This window comes from Sciurus vulgaris (genome assembly GCF_902686455.1).
Source record: "Sciurus vulgaris genome assembly, chromosome: 1".
Taxonomy (NCBI): Eukaryota; Metazoa; Chordata; class Mammalia; order Rodentia; family Sciuridae; genus Sciurus; species Sciurus vulgaris.
The window spans coordinates 211,992,824-212,010,443 of NC_136461.1; the positions used below are offsets into that span (position 1 = coordinate 211,992,824).

Genomic DNA, 17,620 nt, shown 5'->3' on the forward strand with positions numbered 1-17,620 from the left:
TGCCACGACCAGTCGTCTTCTGTCCTGCCTAGCAGGCTCTGGTGCAGGCAGCTGTTTCCTTCTAGCATTTCTCCTGTGCAGTAATGGCAGATGGTTGAGGAATACTATCCCCAACTGACTTAAGGTCCCTGCGCTGAGATGTTTCTGGAGTTGTCCAGTTGCTTGGGCAGGCAGCCCTGGGTAGACTGGTGGCTGTGAAGTGGCGAACAGCTCGGTGGGGCGGTCTGTCTTGGATCTCAGCACACTCCCACAGGCTGGGCATCCTGGGTGGTGTGCTGGCCTCCAGGCAGGCATCCCTGGCCAGCACACATCCCCGCAGCCCTGTGTGTCTTTTCATTTACTGGGAATGGGGAATGTGTGAGGCCACTTTGTGGCCAGGAATCATGTCCCAGTGGGGCCAACAGGTGGCAGAGCCATGCCTGTGTCCACCATGCCAGGCATCCTATCCATGGGCCACCCTGGCTCACCTGTCTGCGTGCCACATTCCACACATGTGCCCACCTGAGGTACACCAAGAGCTCCAGGGTGGCAAGGACCATGTGGCATTCCCTGGTGGCCGTGACTCAGGTGGGGAGAGGACTGCGTCCCACCACTGCTGGCTCTCCCTGTGCTCGGAGGCTGTGGGGGTTGGAAGCAGGTAGATTGGTGTCTAGGCTTACTACTCTTGCAGTGCATCCTAAACTCAGTGGTTCTGGGGGCCGTGGAGCCTGCCACATGCCAGTCCTGGGGTTCTCAAATCCATGGGAACCCGGCAAGAGTGGACAGCTGCTTTTCTGAGTGCAAGTCTAGCCCCAACTGTTCGCTTTGCAGTGTTTGTATCTGGGACCTGAATTGTGGGCCCACCAAATGAAATGCTTTGAGAATTTGAAATGTGTAGGTTTTTAAAACAACATTAAAAAGCTAGCTCCCCATGGTGGAGCCATACTGGATTTAAACTTGAGGAACCATCTCTCTCAACATGCCAGCCACCTGGTCAGAACAGAGATGGCACGGAAGCTGGGGAATCCAGTCGATTGCAACTTGGGACATGCAGGCTGGAGGCACTCCATACCTAAACTTGTCAAGCCCGTCCTCCCCACACCCCCTTCCCAGGTGCACACTTGTTAGATGTGATGCTTTCATCAGTTGCAGCACACAGGATAACGCCACAGCTCAGTCCAAGCATAGGTCAGCAAGCCAACCTCCTCACATGCTCAGGGCCTGACCCAGCACTGGGATTTTAGGAGTGCTTTCTGACAGGCTTGTCCTGGTGGTGTCTGCCATGAGTGGCAGCATGGAGATTACCAGGTCCCATAGTCAGGCCTGGAGGTGTCCTTGACAGGAGGTGTCCTTGACACGGTTTGGAAGAGGAGGTGCCCTGTGCTCCACCCGCACAGCTGAAGTCGTGTCTATACTGAGCACTTGACCTTGCCCTTTCATTAGTGCTCTAATTAGAGTGGTTAGCTCAGCCTTCGAGGTGAAGTCCCCAGGGGCAAGGGTGAGCTGTTGTTTTTCCTAGGCTGACTACTACATGCCCAGCTGTCCTCTGACACTGGCAGACACAACTACTGTCTGAGCCACTCTTCCTCGAGGTTAGGCAGGGGTTGAGCAGATAGGTCTGGGCAACTGGCACAGGTCTGGAAGGTCACATCCTCACATGAATGTTCAGTTGGGAGGTCAGTGGGCATCAGAGGCTCATGGAGAGTATCACATGTCCTGATACTGACTTCAGGATCATCCATGAGAACTGCCTGGTATTTGTGAGTCTTGTCGTCCATAAACACCCTTTCATTTCCAGTGTGGCTTTAACTGGTGAGGGTGAGAACCTCAGGAGGTTGTCTGAAGTCCAGTTAGTGGCCTCTGTTACCACGAGGGCTATAGCTGCCACCACTTGCACACATCCTGGCCACCCTGCAATTACCCCAACTATTTTCCTGGAGAAATAAGTCAGTGGTCTGGGTTGTCCCCCAGGTCTTGGGTTAGGACCCCTGTGGCTGTTCTTCATGCCACATAACAGGTGAATGGTGTGGTTAGGTGGGTTGTTCCTGAGCTGGGGCCTGGCTGAGGGCCTGCTTTCACGCCCAAAAGTCCACTTCTTTTTCTTCACTCCATTCTGGAGGATCTTGAGTCTAGCCCTCCTGGCTCTCATAGAGGGGTTTTGCAGTAAGATCACAGTTTAAGACCCAGATTGTACAGAAGTCTGCTGTTTTAGTCAACTTTTTCACCACTGTGATTAAAAGACCCAACCAGCACAATTTTTTTTTTTTTTTTACAGACACAGTTTGATTCATTGTACACAAATGGGGTACAACTTTTCATTTCTATGGTTGTGCACAATGTAGATCCACACCATTCATGCAATCATACGTGTATATAGGGTAATACTGTGTTTCATTCTACTGTGTTTCCACCCCACCCTCTCCCACCCCTTTTTCCTCTACACCATCCAAAGTTCCTTCATTCTTCTCTTCCCCCTGCCACCGCCCCCTCATTATATATTGTCATGCACTTATCAGAGAAAACATTCGGCCTTTTTTTTTTTGGGGCTTGGCCTATTTCACTTAGCATGGTATTTTCCAATTTCATCTATTTACCAGCAAATGCCATAATTTTATTCTTCTTTATGGCTGACTAATAGTCCATCGTGTATATATACCACAGTTTCTTTATCCATTCGTCAATTGAAGGGCATCTAGGCCCAACCACAATTGTAGAGGAAACGTTTATTTAGAGGCTTACCATTTCAGAGGTCTCAGTCCATAGAAGGCTGGCTCCATTCCTCAGGGCTCAAGGTGAGGCAAAACACCACACAGGAATAGTATGGTAGGGAGAGGTAGCTCACATGATGATCAGGAGGCAGAGAAACTCCACTTGCCAGATACAAACATGTACCCCTAGCCATGCCTCCAGTGACCTCCAGCCACACCCTACCTGCCTTCATCACCACTCAATCCCATCTGGTGATTAATTCACTGATTGGGTTAAGGTCTCATAACCCACTCATTTCTCCTCTAAACCTTCTTGCATTGTTTCACATGTGAGCTTTTGGGGGACACCTCACAGCCTGTAACAAACTGTAACACCTGCCATTCCCCAAAAGGAGCAGAGCTGTGCAGACGAGACAGACAGTGGACCCAGTTCACAAAATGGCCCTATCTTGTCCAGGGAGATTTCCTTGGTACCTAGAATTAGTATATATCTCTGACATTACATCTTCTGTTGGGAGATCTGGACCTTCTTTTTAGGTGCCCTGTATCTTCTTTCTGCCAAGAAATTGAGTGAGTGGTGTGTTGCTTGGAGACCTCCTTGGTTGACTACACAAAAGCAGGTAATCCATATGTTGAAGGCTCCATTCCCACTTGAGTTTGAGATCCCTCAAGTCCTTTGCCAGGGCCCAAGCAAAGAAATGAGGGCTATCCCTAAACCCCTGGGGGAGGACAGAATTTTCCCATTCACAAACAGAGATACTGGGAAGATGGACAGATGCTGAGGGATTGGAAAGAATGTATCCTTGAGATCCAGCACCATAAACCAAGTAGCATTTCCTGGCATTTGGAGAGCAAGATATAAGGGTCTGCACCTATTGGGTGTTCAGGGGTTGTGACTTAGTTAACAAGTTTGGGTCTTGTACTAGCAGTATTCCCTGCCAGGTTTTAGGACAGGAACATTGGGGTATTACAGGGGAGACTGACAAGATTTAAGAAGTCCATATTGAACTAGCTTATCTATAACAGGTTATAATTCCTTTGCCTCTTCTTTTAAAGAATATTGTTTTCTATTTGGGTGATACTCAGGATCCTTCAGGGTCATATGTACTGGGTGAGTGTAAATAGCTTTCCCTGGCCTTGCAGCAAACCAAGCCAAAGGATATACTTGAGAATTAATCTCCTCAAGTACAGGATCACAAATGGCCACAAGGAGTGTCGTGTCTGGGGTTTGTATCCCAGTGAAGGAATGCTCCTAGTTTTGCCATTATGTCTTGTCCTAGCAGTGGAAGAAGAGAGCAAGGTATTATTAGGAATTCATGAGTAAAAAGCAAATCATCAAACTGGCAAGGTATGAGAGGGGTAGAGTCTCTTTCTGTTTCTCCCTTCAAGGCCTACCACAAAAGCAGACCTGGAAGAAGCCTTCCCACATAAGCAGGCAGAAAAGAGCAAGTAGCTCCTGTTTCAACCAGGAACTGGATTTGCTTACCTGTAACATCCAAGGCTACGCAGGGCTCCTCAAGAGAGGTGGTGATGTCAGGGGGCTTCTGGGGCCACCCTGGGCACCCTCTGCACTTCTCCATCCAGGAGTGCCTGGCCACTGTGGTCTTGACTGACTGACCCCTCCTTTGGAACAGGGGCAGTCAATTCCCCAGTGCCAGTGGTCCTCTGGCACATGGTCCCTCCCCATTTGAAGGGATCCAGTGGTGGCTTTTGGCAGTCTCTTGCCCAGGGTCTGTTGGGGGCGCCTCCCCCCCCAACAAGGGCCCTGTGCTTTGGCATGGGCAGCAGGATGTCTCTCCCTGAGGTCCTCTGATATTTCCTCTGGCTGGTGGCTGCATCTCAGGGTGTTGCCATCGTGTCTGTCTGTCCCCATTCCTGTCTGCTTTCTCCACGTCCCTCTTGAGGACCACTCTGAAGGCAGAGTCTAGCAATCGGTCTTGCTTGCCAGTGGCCCCATCTGGAGTTTCTGCGACTGTCTCCTGATGTCTGGGGCTGAGTAGCTAAGAAAATGCTCCCAGCAGGGCAGTGCCTCTGGAGGGGCTGGTCCTGGACGTATCCGGAAGGCCTTCTTCTCCTGATCTATCACGGTTCCTTGGTTTTGCATGCCCTTTCTCATCCCTGCCAAGAGGGCGTTGGTCTTCTGGGTTCTCCTCCTCGTTCCTTTGGGGCTCATTTGTTGGGACTGTCTCTGCCTGGGGTGGTTTCCCTCTGGAGTTCAGGCCAAGATTTCATCAGCTTCCTGTGGCTGCCTCAGTGTCCATTCCCTCTCCAGTGGGGTGCAGCATGCTGCCAGGACAAACTGAAAGTGTCTCCAGCACAAACCAAAAGCCATGAGTAGGGTCTGAAGCCCCCTGGCAAGTCTGCCTGGTTCTTCAGGGCATTTACCTAGTCTTTCCTGCACTGTTGGCTATCCACCACATTCAAGGGGACTTGCTTCCTCAGGTGCCTTCTGCTCCAGCCACCTCCCTGAGTGGTGCATGAGGGCAGCAGGGCCATGGGGACCACAATGAGTCCCACTGCTGGTATGTTGAGGGCTCAAACTCTGGGGAAGGAGGCAGCCTGTGGGTTCCTCCCTGGAAGGATTGTGTGGAGGGGTTGCCATAGCTGTTCCCCCTGAGAGGAGAGCAGTGTAACAATGGGTCATCGGGGATATTGGGATTTGGGGCACTTTTCATAGGGGTCTCTCATGGGATCTTATCATCACATGGGAGTGGAATTTGGTCAAGGGCCATGCAGGCTTGGACATAGCAGACTTCTGACCACTTTATCTCCTGCAGAAGGAGTCTAGTTGCTGGATGGTATTATAATTTTGGCTTCCATTCAGAGGTCATTTCTCTGAATCTCCTAGCTCATATTGGGACCAAGCATTATTACAATAAAAAATAAGTTTAGTTCTTGTTTTTTTTTTCCACATTGTTAGGGTTGCAATGTTTCCAGTGATGGAGGATATATCCAGGCATGGAGTACTGTGGAATGGAGGTGGTCCCTAGTTTTCAGGTCCTGTAACTAGGGCCCTGAATTCCACCCAAGGCATCCCTCTGGGGAATTAGGGACCTCGAGGTTGGGTATTTCCCAGTCATCCCCATATAAATACCACAATAACCTTTGTAGCTAGATGTCTCTGGCCCCTACGTTAGGTGCATATCACCCCCTTTGAGTTCCTATGACCAGGACCATGAGCTTCCTGTTTACCAATTTGGGGACACAATTTTCCTCTTTTCCTTTTGAATACAGACAATCTTTTGGTTTGGCCATGTAACTCTCTGATGTTTTCTTTTGCTCCTAGCATCTTCGTGATTTTTCTTTTCCTTTTTAAAATTATTATTCTTTTAACAGTGGTGTTTAGTCTCCCTACTCATAGGATCAAAAAAACCCACATAGTCCTATTTATGCAGGGTCACTAAATAGCATCCCTGTTGTCCCTATCCTACCTTTGTAGTTTTATTAAGCCCAGAAAAAGGGACAGTTTTATCTTGCCTGTTTTCTTTTGATAAAGATCAACCACAACTGATTGCTCTGTAACACCCACAAATAATAGCCCATCCCTCATGGGGAATTGAGGATAAACATTTATAGAAAAGAGAAGAGGTATTTTGGAGGAAGTGATGACCACGAGCAGAGAGAAATGATTGACAGAGAAGGAGCGGAAGTGCACAGGAGGCACGAGAAGGCTGAAAGGGAGTAGAGGCAGAGAGCGCCAGGTTGAGCTGTGACCAGCTACTCTCCTTTTGAGAAGCCACAGGGTTGGAGTAGCTGTCTGGCTGTACAATGTGCCTGCGCTGGTGAGCCCTGTCTTGTGTCTGGCACAGACCAGTCTGTGGCTCACTACTGGGTTATCCTGCCATGGGAGTCTTCACCCCATGACACCCTAGTGGCTTTCAACTGCCTGAATTTGCACACTGAGAGTGAGGCAAAGAACCAGGAGTTCTGGTGGAACATTATGAGCATGTGAAGTTGAGAAGTTGGGGGAGAGCACACAGGCTCATGAGGAGATCGAAGCCAAAAACCCCAGCAAGCCAGGTCGAGCAGTGGCGGGGGGCTGAGCATCACCAGAGTCCAGTGAATTCTCAGGGCCTCCTCGCTTCCGGGCTGTGGACTGGTCAGTGTTCTGAGCAGAGTGCCTCCCAGCGTTCGGGGAGGCCCTGGGGGACTGCAGGTGCTCCTCAGTCTGCACCTGGTCCTGCCAAAGAGCCTGATAGGAAAGAGAAGTAGCCTTAGGGTGGTGCAGTGGGGAGGCCCTGAAAAGGGGCTGCCCTCCTGGCTGGCTCGTCGAAGTGTCATTGTTGGGGTGCCAGTTAGGTTCCAGGTCCTTGGTGTTCCAAACAAAGAATTGAGCAAGACACACCAAGTAACAGGCAAAGTGCAGATTTTATTGAAAATGGGGGTGTTGTAGCACCCCACTAGGCGGAGCAAAATGGGTTGAGTGAAAGAGAGGCTCAAGGCCCCAATGTCTGGAAATCAGGCTTTCTCTCCTGTATGAACCGTACCGAAGACCTTACCTCACTGGCTCCCACTGGTTACCTGTTAGAAATACTGAGCTGCAGCAAAAACCTGGCTAGCAAACACCTGGGTGACAGTCACCTGCCTCTGTCCCTAGCACAGCCCGCCCTTCACCCTGATTGGAGGAGCTGGTGATACAATCTATGCAATTAGTTAATTTTAAAATTGGGGAGGGCAAATGGGAAGGGCCATAAATAAAATGCCTATGATTGAATCTAGTTAAGGCTATATTCTGGAAATGGACCACCATTCCTTCTATTTCTCATATTACCTAATGGTACCTGACAAAAATATTGTCCAATTTCACCCCATCAGATACCTAATTAGAATACTATCCACTCTATACCCATTGGTCATGTTAAGATGCTGAACCTGTGGTGGAAGTTGTCATGGTGGTAAGTCCTCAGTGGTGGGAGTTGCCATGGTGATGGACTTTCCTCAGCGTGATATGACTTGTCTTCCTGTCTTGCCCTCCAGCCACATCTTTCTTGTACCCTGCTCCACCATCTTGGTGTCCCTGAGCTCCTACCTTACAAACACTTTTCGCGGACCTGCCAGGCGATGGAGGAGAGCGGCTGAGCCCTTGTCTGGAGCCTTGGTTTTCACAGGTCTGGACTGGCTGTCCTGGCTGTGGCCCTGTCCTGGGGAAGTTGCTCTCCTCTCCCTTTGTCCTTTTGTCCCAGGTCTCGCTGCTTTCTCTCTGTTTGGAAGCAGCCTCTGGCTAGGTGGTCCTTCCCTCCTGCTGCTGGCCATGGGGCCCCAGAGACCTCACAGCTGCTGTCTGCTCACTCACAGGAGACCGTGCTCCTCGTGTCTGAGATGTCCCACTCCTGACCTGTCTCACCATCAGTCCACAAATTTGGATCCTGTTCTTGAAACCTACACAAACAGGGGTGCGCTTGGCAGCTCCTCTGACTTTCAGGTCTGATCTCTTCTCGCTCCTCCCTGGTACCTATGCTTGGTTCCAGCAGTGAGGTACAACATGTTTTGGTGTTGCTGGCGAACACCGATGACGTGGTTCTCATGCGGCCACTCTGCTGCCCTGCTCTCCCTCCCCTCTCTGTCTTTTCTAGGGTAACTTACTTACAGGTGGCCCCACCCAGGGCTGACTACCCTGGAAGCAGCCCAGGAGAAAGCAGGACTGAGCCTGGAGAAGCCGGCAGCCTCAGGCCCCTGAACTCCCCTGCATTCTCCCCTTCCATTCTGTCCTCTGCTTCCTCTGGAGAAGGGCAGGCTCCCTTTGGTGGTCGACTCCTGGACAAGCCTGACTACTCCCTCACTGTTCTGGTGAGAGTTCCTGGTGGGGACTTGGGAGCAGCGATTCCAGGCCCTTCCTGGAGCTGTGCCAGGGTTGGGATCTGGGCTTGATCCACCTGTCCAGTTACACATCCACCCACACAGCTGCAGTGCCACGTTTGATTGGCCTGAAGACTCTCTTCCTCTCACCCTGGGCAGAGGGCTAGGAATGCCTTTTTTTGTTTGCTCTCACTCTGGGCAGCCAGCTGGCAGATTCTAGGGCTTTTGTCATAGCCACTCTCTCAAGGAGGGGGAGTGAGAGAGTGGTCTGGGGGCCATCTGTGGCACCAGCCCATGGTAGGTGTGTGGGCTGAAGACGCCGCGCTGCAGGCTCTGGCTTCCCACCACCTGGCCTCAAGGCCCTCGCTCTGGGACCCGTCTGCCTGGCCCAGCTGGACCTGGCTCTGTCCTGTGTGTCCCTTCTAGAATAATGTCCATTGCATTTTTGTCAGGAACCTCTGGCTTTTGAGCTCGTGCTTTTTGGTGAATCTGCTTTGGGTTTACATGCGTAAGTCGACACATTTTTGTCTGTTTTGTTTAGTCTAATTGGAGGCCACTGTCAGTTTCTTCCTTATTGTCTTTACTCAAAAAGCAGTTACTCAAGGGTTAACCCAGCCAGTCCAACGGAGAAGCAGGTGTTCCAAGATCAGCTCTCCAGCTCATTAAAAAAAAAAAAAAAAAAAAAAAAACATTTAGAAACTACATTAAAAAAAAAGTAACAGGGACTGGCTTTTAAAAGTTCTTCAGCTGAAGAATTTGGTTAAAGACATACAAGTAAAAATCTGTGATTTAGACTAGCAGTTTACAAATCTGATAGGTCTATATTACTAAGTTGTTCTGTCTTAGGAGTTAAATTTAGACATAAAGATTATATGATCCGGTTTGTGTGTCTGTTTCCATGTGCTACATGGGCATACATGATGTGTTTATGTGACAAAATCCTCATAAGTTCTGTTTAAATTGGCTGGTAAATAGGTGAGCACTCACATAAATCAAAAGTGTGAAATTGACCTAGATAACTTTAAGTTCACACAATCCAAGTAAATCTGATACAAGTAAGTTAATTTCAGTTTGCTAATAGTGATGCTAAGGATGTCCTCAGAATGGCCTGCCACCTTTCTGCCCAGCGTCTGGCCAGCCAGGAGCATGTTTGCCTCTGTCAGGTATTTACGATACAGTATCTCTTGCTGTGTTTCAGGCACAGCATGGGTTTTGACAGAAACAACTTAAAAAGGTGACTACATTTGTCTGATATCTTGATTTTCATGGATATTCTAAAAATAACTGTTAAAACAAATTAGGTAAGTGTAAATAAGATAAATGCTTATAAGAATGCTCTTTATATTAAGTCTAAAAACTATAAGATAGAGATAAGACATCTGAGTCATTTGTAAGTAGGCTAAAATAGTAAACATCAGTTGCTAAACATACATCTATGTACTCTTGGCTTCTTAAAATTTACAAAAATAATATTCTGGTCTATTAAATGTGTTTGCATAAATTGTTGGTATATAAAAAAACAGTTCAAGATAGTTTTCTTCCTGGGTCTTCACTAAAAAACAGTGTTACTGAGAGTCAGAGGTGCTAGTTAACAACTGTAATCGGTTACTAGGGTTGGAGAGGTCATTTAACACCTATAACTGATAGGGACAGGCAGATGCGAGTTGGGGACAGGTTCAGGGGTGATTCTGTAGCATGGGCGCACTGTGCTGACCCCACACACTCTCTTTCCAAGGAGCAGTTTACGTGCAGCCTTGCCTGGCCTACATGGACAGGATAGGTCACATTCCTCAGCAAACTACCTGTGATCTCCTGGAGAAATCCAGGTCCAAAAGAATATTAAGAGGAACCCAAGTTACTCTGAAGGGGGAGATCTTTGTGACTCAAGGCGATAAGGATAATTCCTCCTAACCATAAAATCTCTAAGAATCTGGTTAAAAGAATCCAGTTAGAACTGTCAGCATGGGACAAAGAGACCTAGAGTTGCCATGGCAGTGAAGATTTGAAAGTCTGTCACCTGCTCTCAGTGAACAGTCAAGAGACTGACTTGAGCAGGACTCTGGAAACGTCCCTGGGACCCCAATAAAACTGGAGTGCAGGAGAGGCACGCTATCCCTCTCCTCTCACTCTCTCCCTTGAGAGTGTCCCCTTTCCCCTTTCTGATCCCTTCAATGAGGGATGGCTGCTACTCTGAAGAGCACTTCTGAAATCCTTGATTGTGAGAGTCAGGGCTCGAAGGGGTGGTTCATGCTGCCTCCATTTCCCAGAAGGTCCCCTCCTGCGTCGGGAGTTCTCTCTTCTCACGGAAGTAAATCCTACTTCATTCATGCTTCCCTTTTGTTATGCCTGTGAATTTTATTCTTCAAACTGACAAGACAAGATCCTGAAGGAAACTGGTGAGGCCTGCAGCCTGCAGACCCCAGCTGCCAGCAGGAGTGAGGAATCCGGCTCCTCTCCAAACTCCGGTTTCCTGACTAGGTTACTGAGAGTCGGGGGGCTAGTTAATGTGTGATCACACATGCAAAGAAAGTAAGCTGTGTTTTCATTCTTTTTTAAAAAGAATTGTTCTCGTACTTTAAAAAAATCTTTTTAGTTGTCGACGGACCTTTGTTCTTACTTGTTTATATGCAGTGCTGAGACTCAAACCCAGTGAGTGTGAGGCAAGCGTGCCACCACTGTGGCACAACCCCTGACCTGTGTTTTTATTCTTAATTATAAAAAGGCAGGAAGTATTCTGAGAAAAAAGTAGTTCTGTCTAAATTTAAAAAAATAGGAGGATTATTTCAAAATGTAAACTTAAAAAAATAAGGCATAAAATGTGGGATACTGGTCCCCCATGTGGTGTGTCCCTCTGGCTTGGTGGGAGCCCCCCCCCCCCCCCGCCGCCCCTGTAAGGTCTTAAGTCTTCAGATTCTTTCTGGATGCAGTGTTGGTTTCTACAGCTCTGGATCCAAGAACCAGAGTTCGGTAACAAGGACACCAATCACGCTGGATTGGGCCTACTCTAACAACCCCCAAGTACAAGCACATTCGGAGGTAAAATTCGGAGGCTTGAACACAGCGACTCCACCGAGGACACAGGTGTCACAGATTCCTGGGGTGGAACAGGTTCAGGAGAAGCTGCCGGCCTGCAAATGTGGGCACTACCTTAGGCCAGGCCCAGCAAGAGTTAGGGGCAAGGCCTTCCTTGCTGTGGCCCTGCTTTTACCTGGTCTTTCCCTGCTGCTGAGGCAACACTGGTCTTTTCAGGTGTGCAGGGACATTCAAACTTCTGCATTCATAGGTTTACCTGCCTTTTCTGGCAAGCAGTTGGCTCTATTTTTCTTTATAGCCCATTATAAGAAACGTTATCCTTTCTTAAATTTAAAAAAAATTATTTAATTGTTGATGGACCTTTATTTTATTTATTTATGTGTGGTGCTAAGGATCGAACCCAGTGCCTCACACATGCTAGGCAAGTGCTCTACCACTGAGCTACTACCCCAGCACAGGAAAGTTATCCTTTGTCTATTTTATTTGTTGTAAATGTTTTTGCTCCAGGCACAGGGGGCATGCCTGTAATTCCTGTGGCTCGGGAGGCTGAGGCAGGAGGATCACAAGTTCAAAGCCAGCCTCAGCAACTTTGTGAGGTCCTAAGCAACTTAGCAAGACCCTGTGTCAAAATAAAAAATAAAAAGGGCTGTGGGATGTGGCTTAGTGGTTAAGTGCCCCTGGATTAAATCCCTGGTACCATATATATGTATATGTATATATATATATATTTTTTCCTCCAAGATTGTCTTATGTTTCTAATTTATGGTGTAAATTTTTTCACATTGTTTTGTCTTCACAGAAAATCTCTTATGCCTTTGGGTTTTCTTGTTAAAACATGCCTTCCACTCCTGAAAATTATAGATGGCTTCTGCACTTGCTTCTAATACTTGGACGTTTTCACTTTAAGTGCTTCAGTGATGTAATACACCGTCCGCTTTCACAGCAGCTCAGCTTAGCTGGAACACTGGTCGGAAAGCCCGTCTTCCCGGGTGTTGTTAAAGCCTTGCGTGGGACAGCTCGTTTGTTACATGGGTGGGCGCGGGACACGTCATTAGCGTTCCAGGCTGGCCCTCCACCCGCACGTGCTCCGCGCGGCGACCCGACCGTCCTGCCATCTCTGTCGTTCTGCCTTTCTTGAGCGCCCGAGCTGGAGTCAGCCCGAGCTCTTCCGACGGGCTCCTTTCGCTTAGCAACGTGCGCTTCTTTTCCCGCGTCCTCTCTTGGCTCAGTAGCTCCTTTCTTTTTTCACTGGTAACAGTCCATGGTCTGGATGGTCCAGGCTTTATCCATTCACCGACTGGAGGACATTCTGGTGGTGTAGACACTGAGAATTAAGAGTGGAGCTGCTCGACATCTCTGTGGGTGTCAGTGTGGACACAAGTTTTCCACTCTTTTGGGTAAAAATACCCAACGTGCCAGCTCTTCTGGTCAGTGTTTAGCCGTGGGCTAGGGATGTGGCTCAGTGGTAGGACACGCACCTAAGCACGGCGTCCTGGGCACGGTCTCCGGGATGCAGACAAGCATGTACGTCTGGTTTCCGCCAGAAACCCTCAACCTGTCTTCCCAAGTGGCTGGCCTTCACCCCGCCCGGTACTGGGGAGGGAACCGGGTCCTCACACGCCAGGCAAATGCTCTACCGCCCAGCCACATCCCCACTCTGCTTTTTTTTTTTTTTTTATCTTCAGACGGGCTCACTAAGCTGCCCAGGCTGGCCTCGAACTCGCGATCCTTCCGCCTCAGTCTCCCCAGCAGCGGGCCACAGCTTGTGAGCTCGGGCTGGCCGGTCCAGGGGGCGGAAGCAGCCAGCCCAGCCGCCCAGGTTTGGAGAAGGCACGGACGAGCCCAGGTGCCGCCCGCCGGGAACGCACCACCCCGGAAGCGCAGCGGCCGCTCTAGCCTCCTGCCCTCGCTGACCAGTCCCGCTGGGAGCCGCTGGAGCCCTGGCGCCCCGACGCAGGATGGGCAAACTCGAACCTCAGTCAAGGGACATTTTAGTAACTGGCCTTGCACATTGAAACATGACAAGAAAATGCATGCGGAGAGAGGCGTAGCTGGGGACACCGTTGGGACAAATGGCAAGACCTGCGAGCTACGACTTAGACGATTGTGTGTTCTCCATCGTGAACTTTGCTTTTCCTCCCCCTCCCCCGTGGGGGAAGGTCTGAGGCTGTGGTACCGGAACTGAACCAGAAGTGCTCAACCACTGAATCCCATCCTCAGCCCTTTTTATTCTTAATTTTGAGGCAGGATCTCCCTAACTTGCTCAGGCTGGCCTCGAACTTGAGGTCCTGCTGGCTCAGCCTCCCCGGGGGTCGCTGTGTTTACAGGCAAGAGCCAACACGCCAGAATTTCCTGCTTTTGATCATTGTTCTGCAGTAAGGTAGAAGAGTGTCCTTATGTCCAGCCAACACAGTAACGTATTTAGGGGTCCAGGGGCACGACGTCCCCAACCTAATCCCAGATGGCTCTGAAAAAAACACGCGCACAGAGACACAAAACCCCGCGAAATGCACGCTGTGTCTGAACGCGTGGCATATGGGAGTTCCTGGTACTATTCTTGCAAATTTCTCCAACTTGGAAATGATATGGGTGGGAGGACCCGAAAACCTCCCCCGGGGGTCGAGAAGAAAGCCCTTTCTCTTTCCCAGGCTCTCCCACCACAGACCTGGCCAGTCGAGTCACCACTACTCAGCTTCCCCTGAGCACCTGTCCACGCCAGAGCTACTGGTCATTGACGTCCTCTACCCTTGCGGGTTCTTGGCGGAGGTCCGCGGTCTGTAGAGGGACTCTGAATTCCAGTGGACACACGGGGAGAAGGCATCAAGCTCCCGTGTAGCTTGAAAATCAGACACGCACGAGTAGCCCCTGTGCCCGCCGGAAACGCTAGAGCAGTGGAACAGGCAGATGCCAGTGTGTGGGTCACACGTTTATTAATACCTGCACGCAGCGAGCAAGCGCCCTGCTGTGCCTCCCCCTCCCTGGGACCTCAATGTCCTTTCCCGGGGTGGGGGGTCAGTCTCACCCAGCGCCTTCTGCAGCAGCGTCGGCGTTCACGTCCGACTGTGGGGCGAGGAGAGCGGGATCCCGAAAAGGACTCGAGGGAAGCTTGGGGTTGAACTTTGCAGAGGGGACAGTGTCCTGTGAGGCCGCAGGCAAGGAGTGCGCAGAGATCCGAGACCCCTCACGTGACCTCGCCAGCGACAAGGTCCTGGAGCTCGCTGAGGACAGGGTCAGAGATGCGACCCGGGAACCGGGTCGCGACGGAATCAGAGAGGAGACCCGGGAACCCGGGCGGGACGGGGTCAGGGACCGGGCCCGGGAGCCCGGGCGGGACGGGGTCAGGGACCGGGCCCCTAACCCCGCCTTCGAAGTGGCCAGCGAAGGGACCACAGAAGGTACCCGAGAAGGCGCACGAGACGTTACAGACGGCGGCCGGGAGGCTACGCGTGACGAGCCCACCGATGGGGCCTGGGAGGCAGCGCGCGACCGGACCATGGAGGTCCGGGAGGCCCCGCGCGCCGGGCCCACGGGGGTGACGGCGTTTGATTCCGGGCGCGGGGTGGTTTGGGATGAGATGGGCGGCTGCCAGAGCGGCGGGCCGACGGCGCCCCTGCGCAGCCAGCCGTGCACGCGCGCCAGGTCCCGCGTATCCTCGTGCTCACGACGCAGCTGCTCACGCTGCTGCAGCAGCTGGCGCCGCATGTCGTGCAGCAGCTGGGCCCTGCCGAGAAGCCGTAATAGCTCCTGCCTCAGGCGCCCATTATCTGCTTTGATGGCCTGCGTGTGCGTGATGAGCGCGCGCGCCGCCTCCCTCTCCGCGCGCCGCGTCAGAGATTGCACACGTTGGCGAGCCTCACGCTCAAAGGCTGCCTTGTCCTCCAGAAAGCGCCGCTTCACGCGGTGGAGCAGCTGCGTGTGCTCCACGCGCATATGCAGCAGCTCGCGTTCCAGCATCCGGATCCGTGCCAGCTGCTCCAGCTGCAGCTCCTGTGGCAGGAGCGCAGGTCAGAGCAGGGGCGCGTAACGCGCCCGCTCCGACCAGCAGTAGCCCCGCCCCACGTCACGTCCGCTGGCGCACACGTACTGGCCTTGTAAGGCTGCAGCTCCTGCACCTGCCGCGCCATCTGCGCTGCACGCGCCTGCATCTCCAGCAGCTGCGCGCGCACCCCGTCCTCGCGCCCTTTGTAGAGCGACGCCAGCCCTGCCCGCTGCCAGTGGATCTGCGCCAGATCCACGCGGTTCTGTTGGTCTAGCCGCAGCACGGCGTTGGCGCAGCGCTGAGCACGTGTGTTCACATAACTGGCGTAAAATCGGTTCTCTTCGCGCAAGCGCCCTGCGTCGCGGTCCAGGAAGGTGTTTTCCTGTAGCACCTGGTCGACCCGCACCTCACAGGCCTCCAGCTGCTCTGAGAGCAAAGTGTATTCGCGTTGCAGGTACTGCGCGCGTTCCGACAGCTGCGGCTCTGCACTCTCACTTGCGGCACCCTGCCGGCGCCCGAAGCTCAGCCCGCGCTTCTTCTTGGGAGCCATGAGTTAGGGCCTGGAGCAAAGGGACTCGAGGGCAGTACTCGCTCCCGCAGCTCAGTCCCTCTCTTTCCCAACCCGGAAAATTCTAGGCCCCTGGTCCATGGATGGAATGCCTCCTAGGGTCATGAAGTTCGAGGAGGCAGAATCAGGGTCACAGCAGCATTGCCAACTGGTACTCGTGGGCTCCCTCGGCCCTTGGTTGTCTGTGGGCGTGGGTCCAACGTTAGTAATGTTGATATTCAGTCGGCAATCTCTATGGAGACAGAATTCAGCCGCCCTCCCCACCCCGCTCGTTGCTTGGGCAACAGCTGGACTCTGATTCCCCGCAGCTCCCTCTCCTAAGTCGCTGCGTGACAGCCTGTGCCCAGCAGAGGCTGGAGCAGAGGTAGGGAGAGAAGTAGAAGCGGAAGAGGTATAGACAGGCAGGAGTTCGGCTTCAGGACCCACCGCGCGCGCCAGGAACTTCAGCCTCTGTGCACCACTGGGCTCTTCCTCCAGGTTCCCTCCCTGCAGCCTGCAGCAAGCTCTTCCCACCTGGGCCTCTCTGCCTCCAGGACAGAGCAGCTTTTCATCTCTCAGGGAACCCTTGCCTTTGAGGCCCGCAAGCATGGGAGTGGGGCCACCGGGAGGTGTTGAGTCCATTCAGATGCTGTCCCCTGTAGACAGATGGCCAGTGGGCTTCTCTCTGGGAGTCCTAAACCCACCGCAGGGCACCTAAAAACTCATCTCCTGGTTCTGCACCCCACAACTTCCCTTCCTGGAAGGTGTAAAGGATACACCAGGGATGGTTAGGCTGCTCCACTTTTTGCCATTGACTCTGGAAACACCATCATTACTTGATTCGATCTTAACTAGAAAATGTGAGGGGCGCTTCTGTGCTTGGAGGAGCCCTGGGAAATTGCCAGCACCCAGCTTCCCATCCCCTTAGAGCCTGGAGAGAGTGTGCTGGTACGACCACCTGTGTCCCGCCTCATGCAGTGGAAGGTCTGCTCAGGTTTGTCCAATTTCCTGGGGATGGGCAGATTCAAAGATCCTCGAAATGCGAGTTTATGAGCAACAGGGTTTAGTACAATCACACGTGAGTGAAGATTTGTATTGATAACTCAGGTTGATTTTAAAATCTTGACAATTCACATCACTGAGCTTGTTTTAATTAGCTCCATCAGTTGGAGAGATGTGTCAGGGCCTCTTAAAATCATGAAAACAATTGAGGCATTTTTCTCCTTGTTAAAAAGGTATTTTATAAGTAAAAATAAAATGATGCAAACTGAAAAAAAAAAAAAAAACAGGTTTTGTTTTCAGTGCTGAGGACTGAACATGCTAGGCAAGTGTGCTACTGCTGAGCTACAGCCCTTGCTCCCAGAATCTGTTTTTTGTTGTTTTGGTTTTTTTGTACTGGGGATTGAACCCAGAGGTACTTTACCACTGAGATACGTTCCCAGATTTAAATATTTATTTTTTTGAGGGCCTTGCTAAGTTGTTGAGGCTGGCCTCAAAGTTGGGATCCTCCTGCTTCAGTCTCCCAAATGGCCTGGAATTAGAGGTTTGTGACACCACTCAGGTTTGGAATCTTTGTTT

General features: G+C 51.3%; 1 protein-coding gene across 1 annotated transcript; it reads right to left on the bottom strand.

Moving 5' to 3' along the window:
* Window positions 1-15,290: 15,290 nt before the first annotated feature.
* Window positions 15,291-16,045, bottom strand: CCDC166 (coiled-coil domain containing 166; the record flags this gene model as incomplete). The annotated part of the gene is made up of 1 exon (XM_079132315.1): window positions 15,291-16,045. One exon carries the CDS (start codon window positions 16,043-16,045, stop codon window positions 15,410-15,412), a length of 636 nt encoding a protein of 211 aa, XP_078988441.1. The 3' UTR covers window positions 15,291-15,409.
* Between the last annotated feature and the right edge of the window lie 1,575 nt (window positions 16,046-17,620).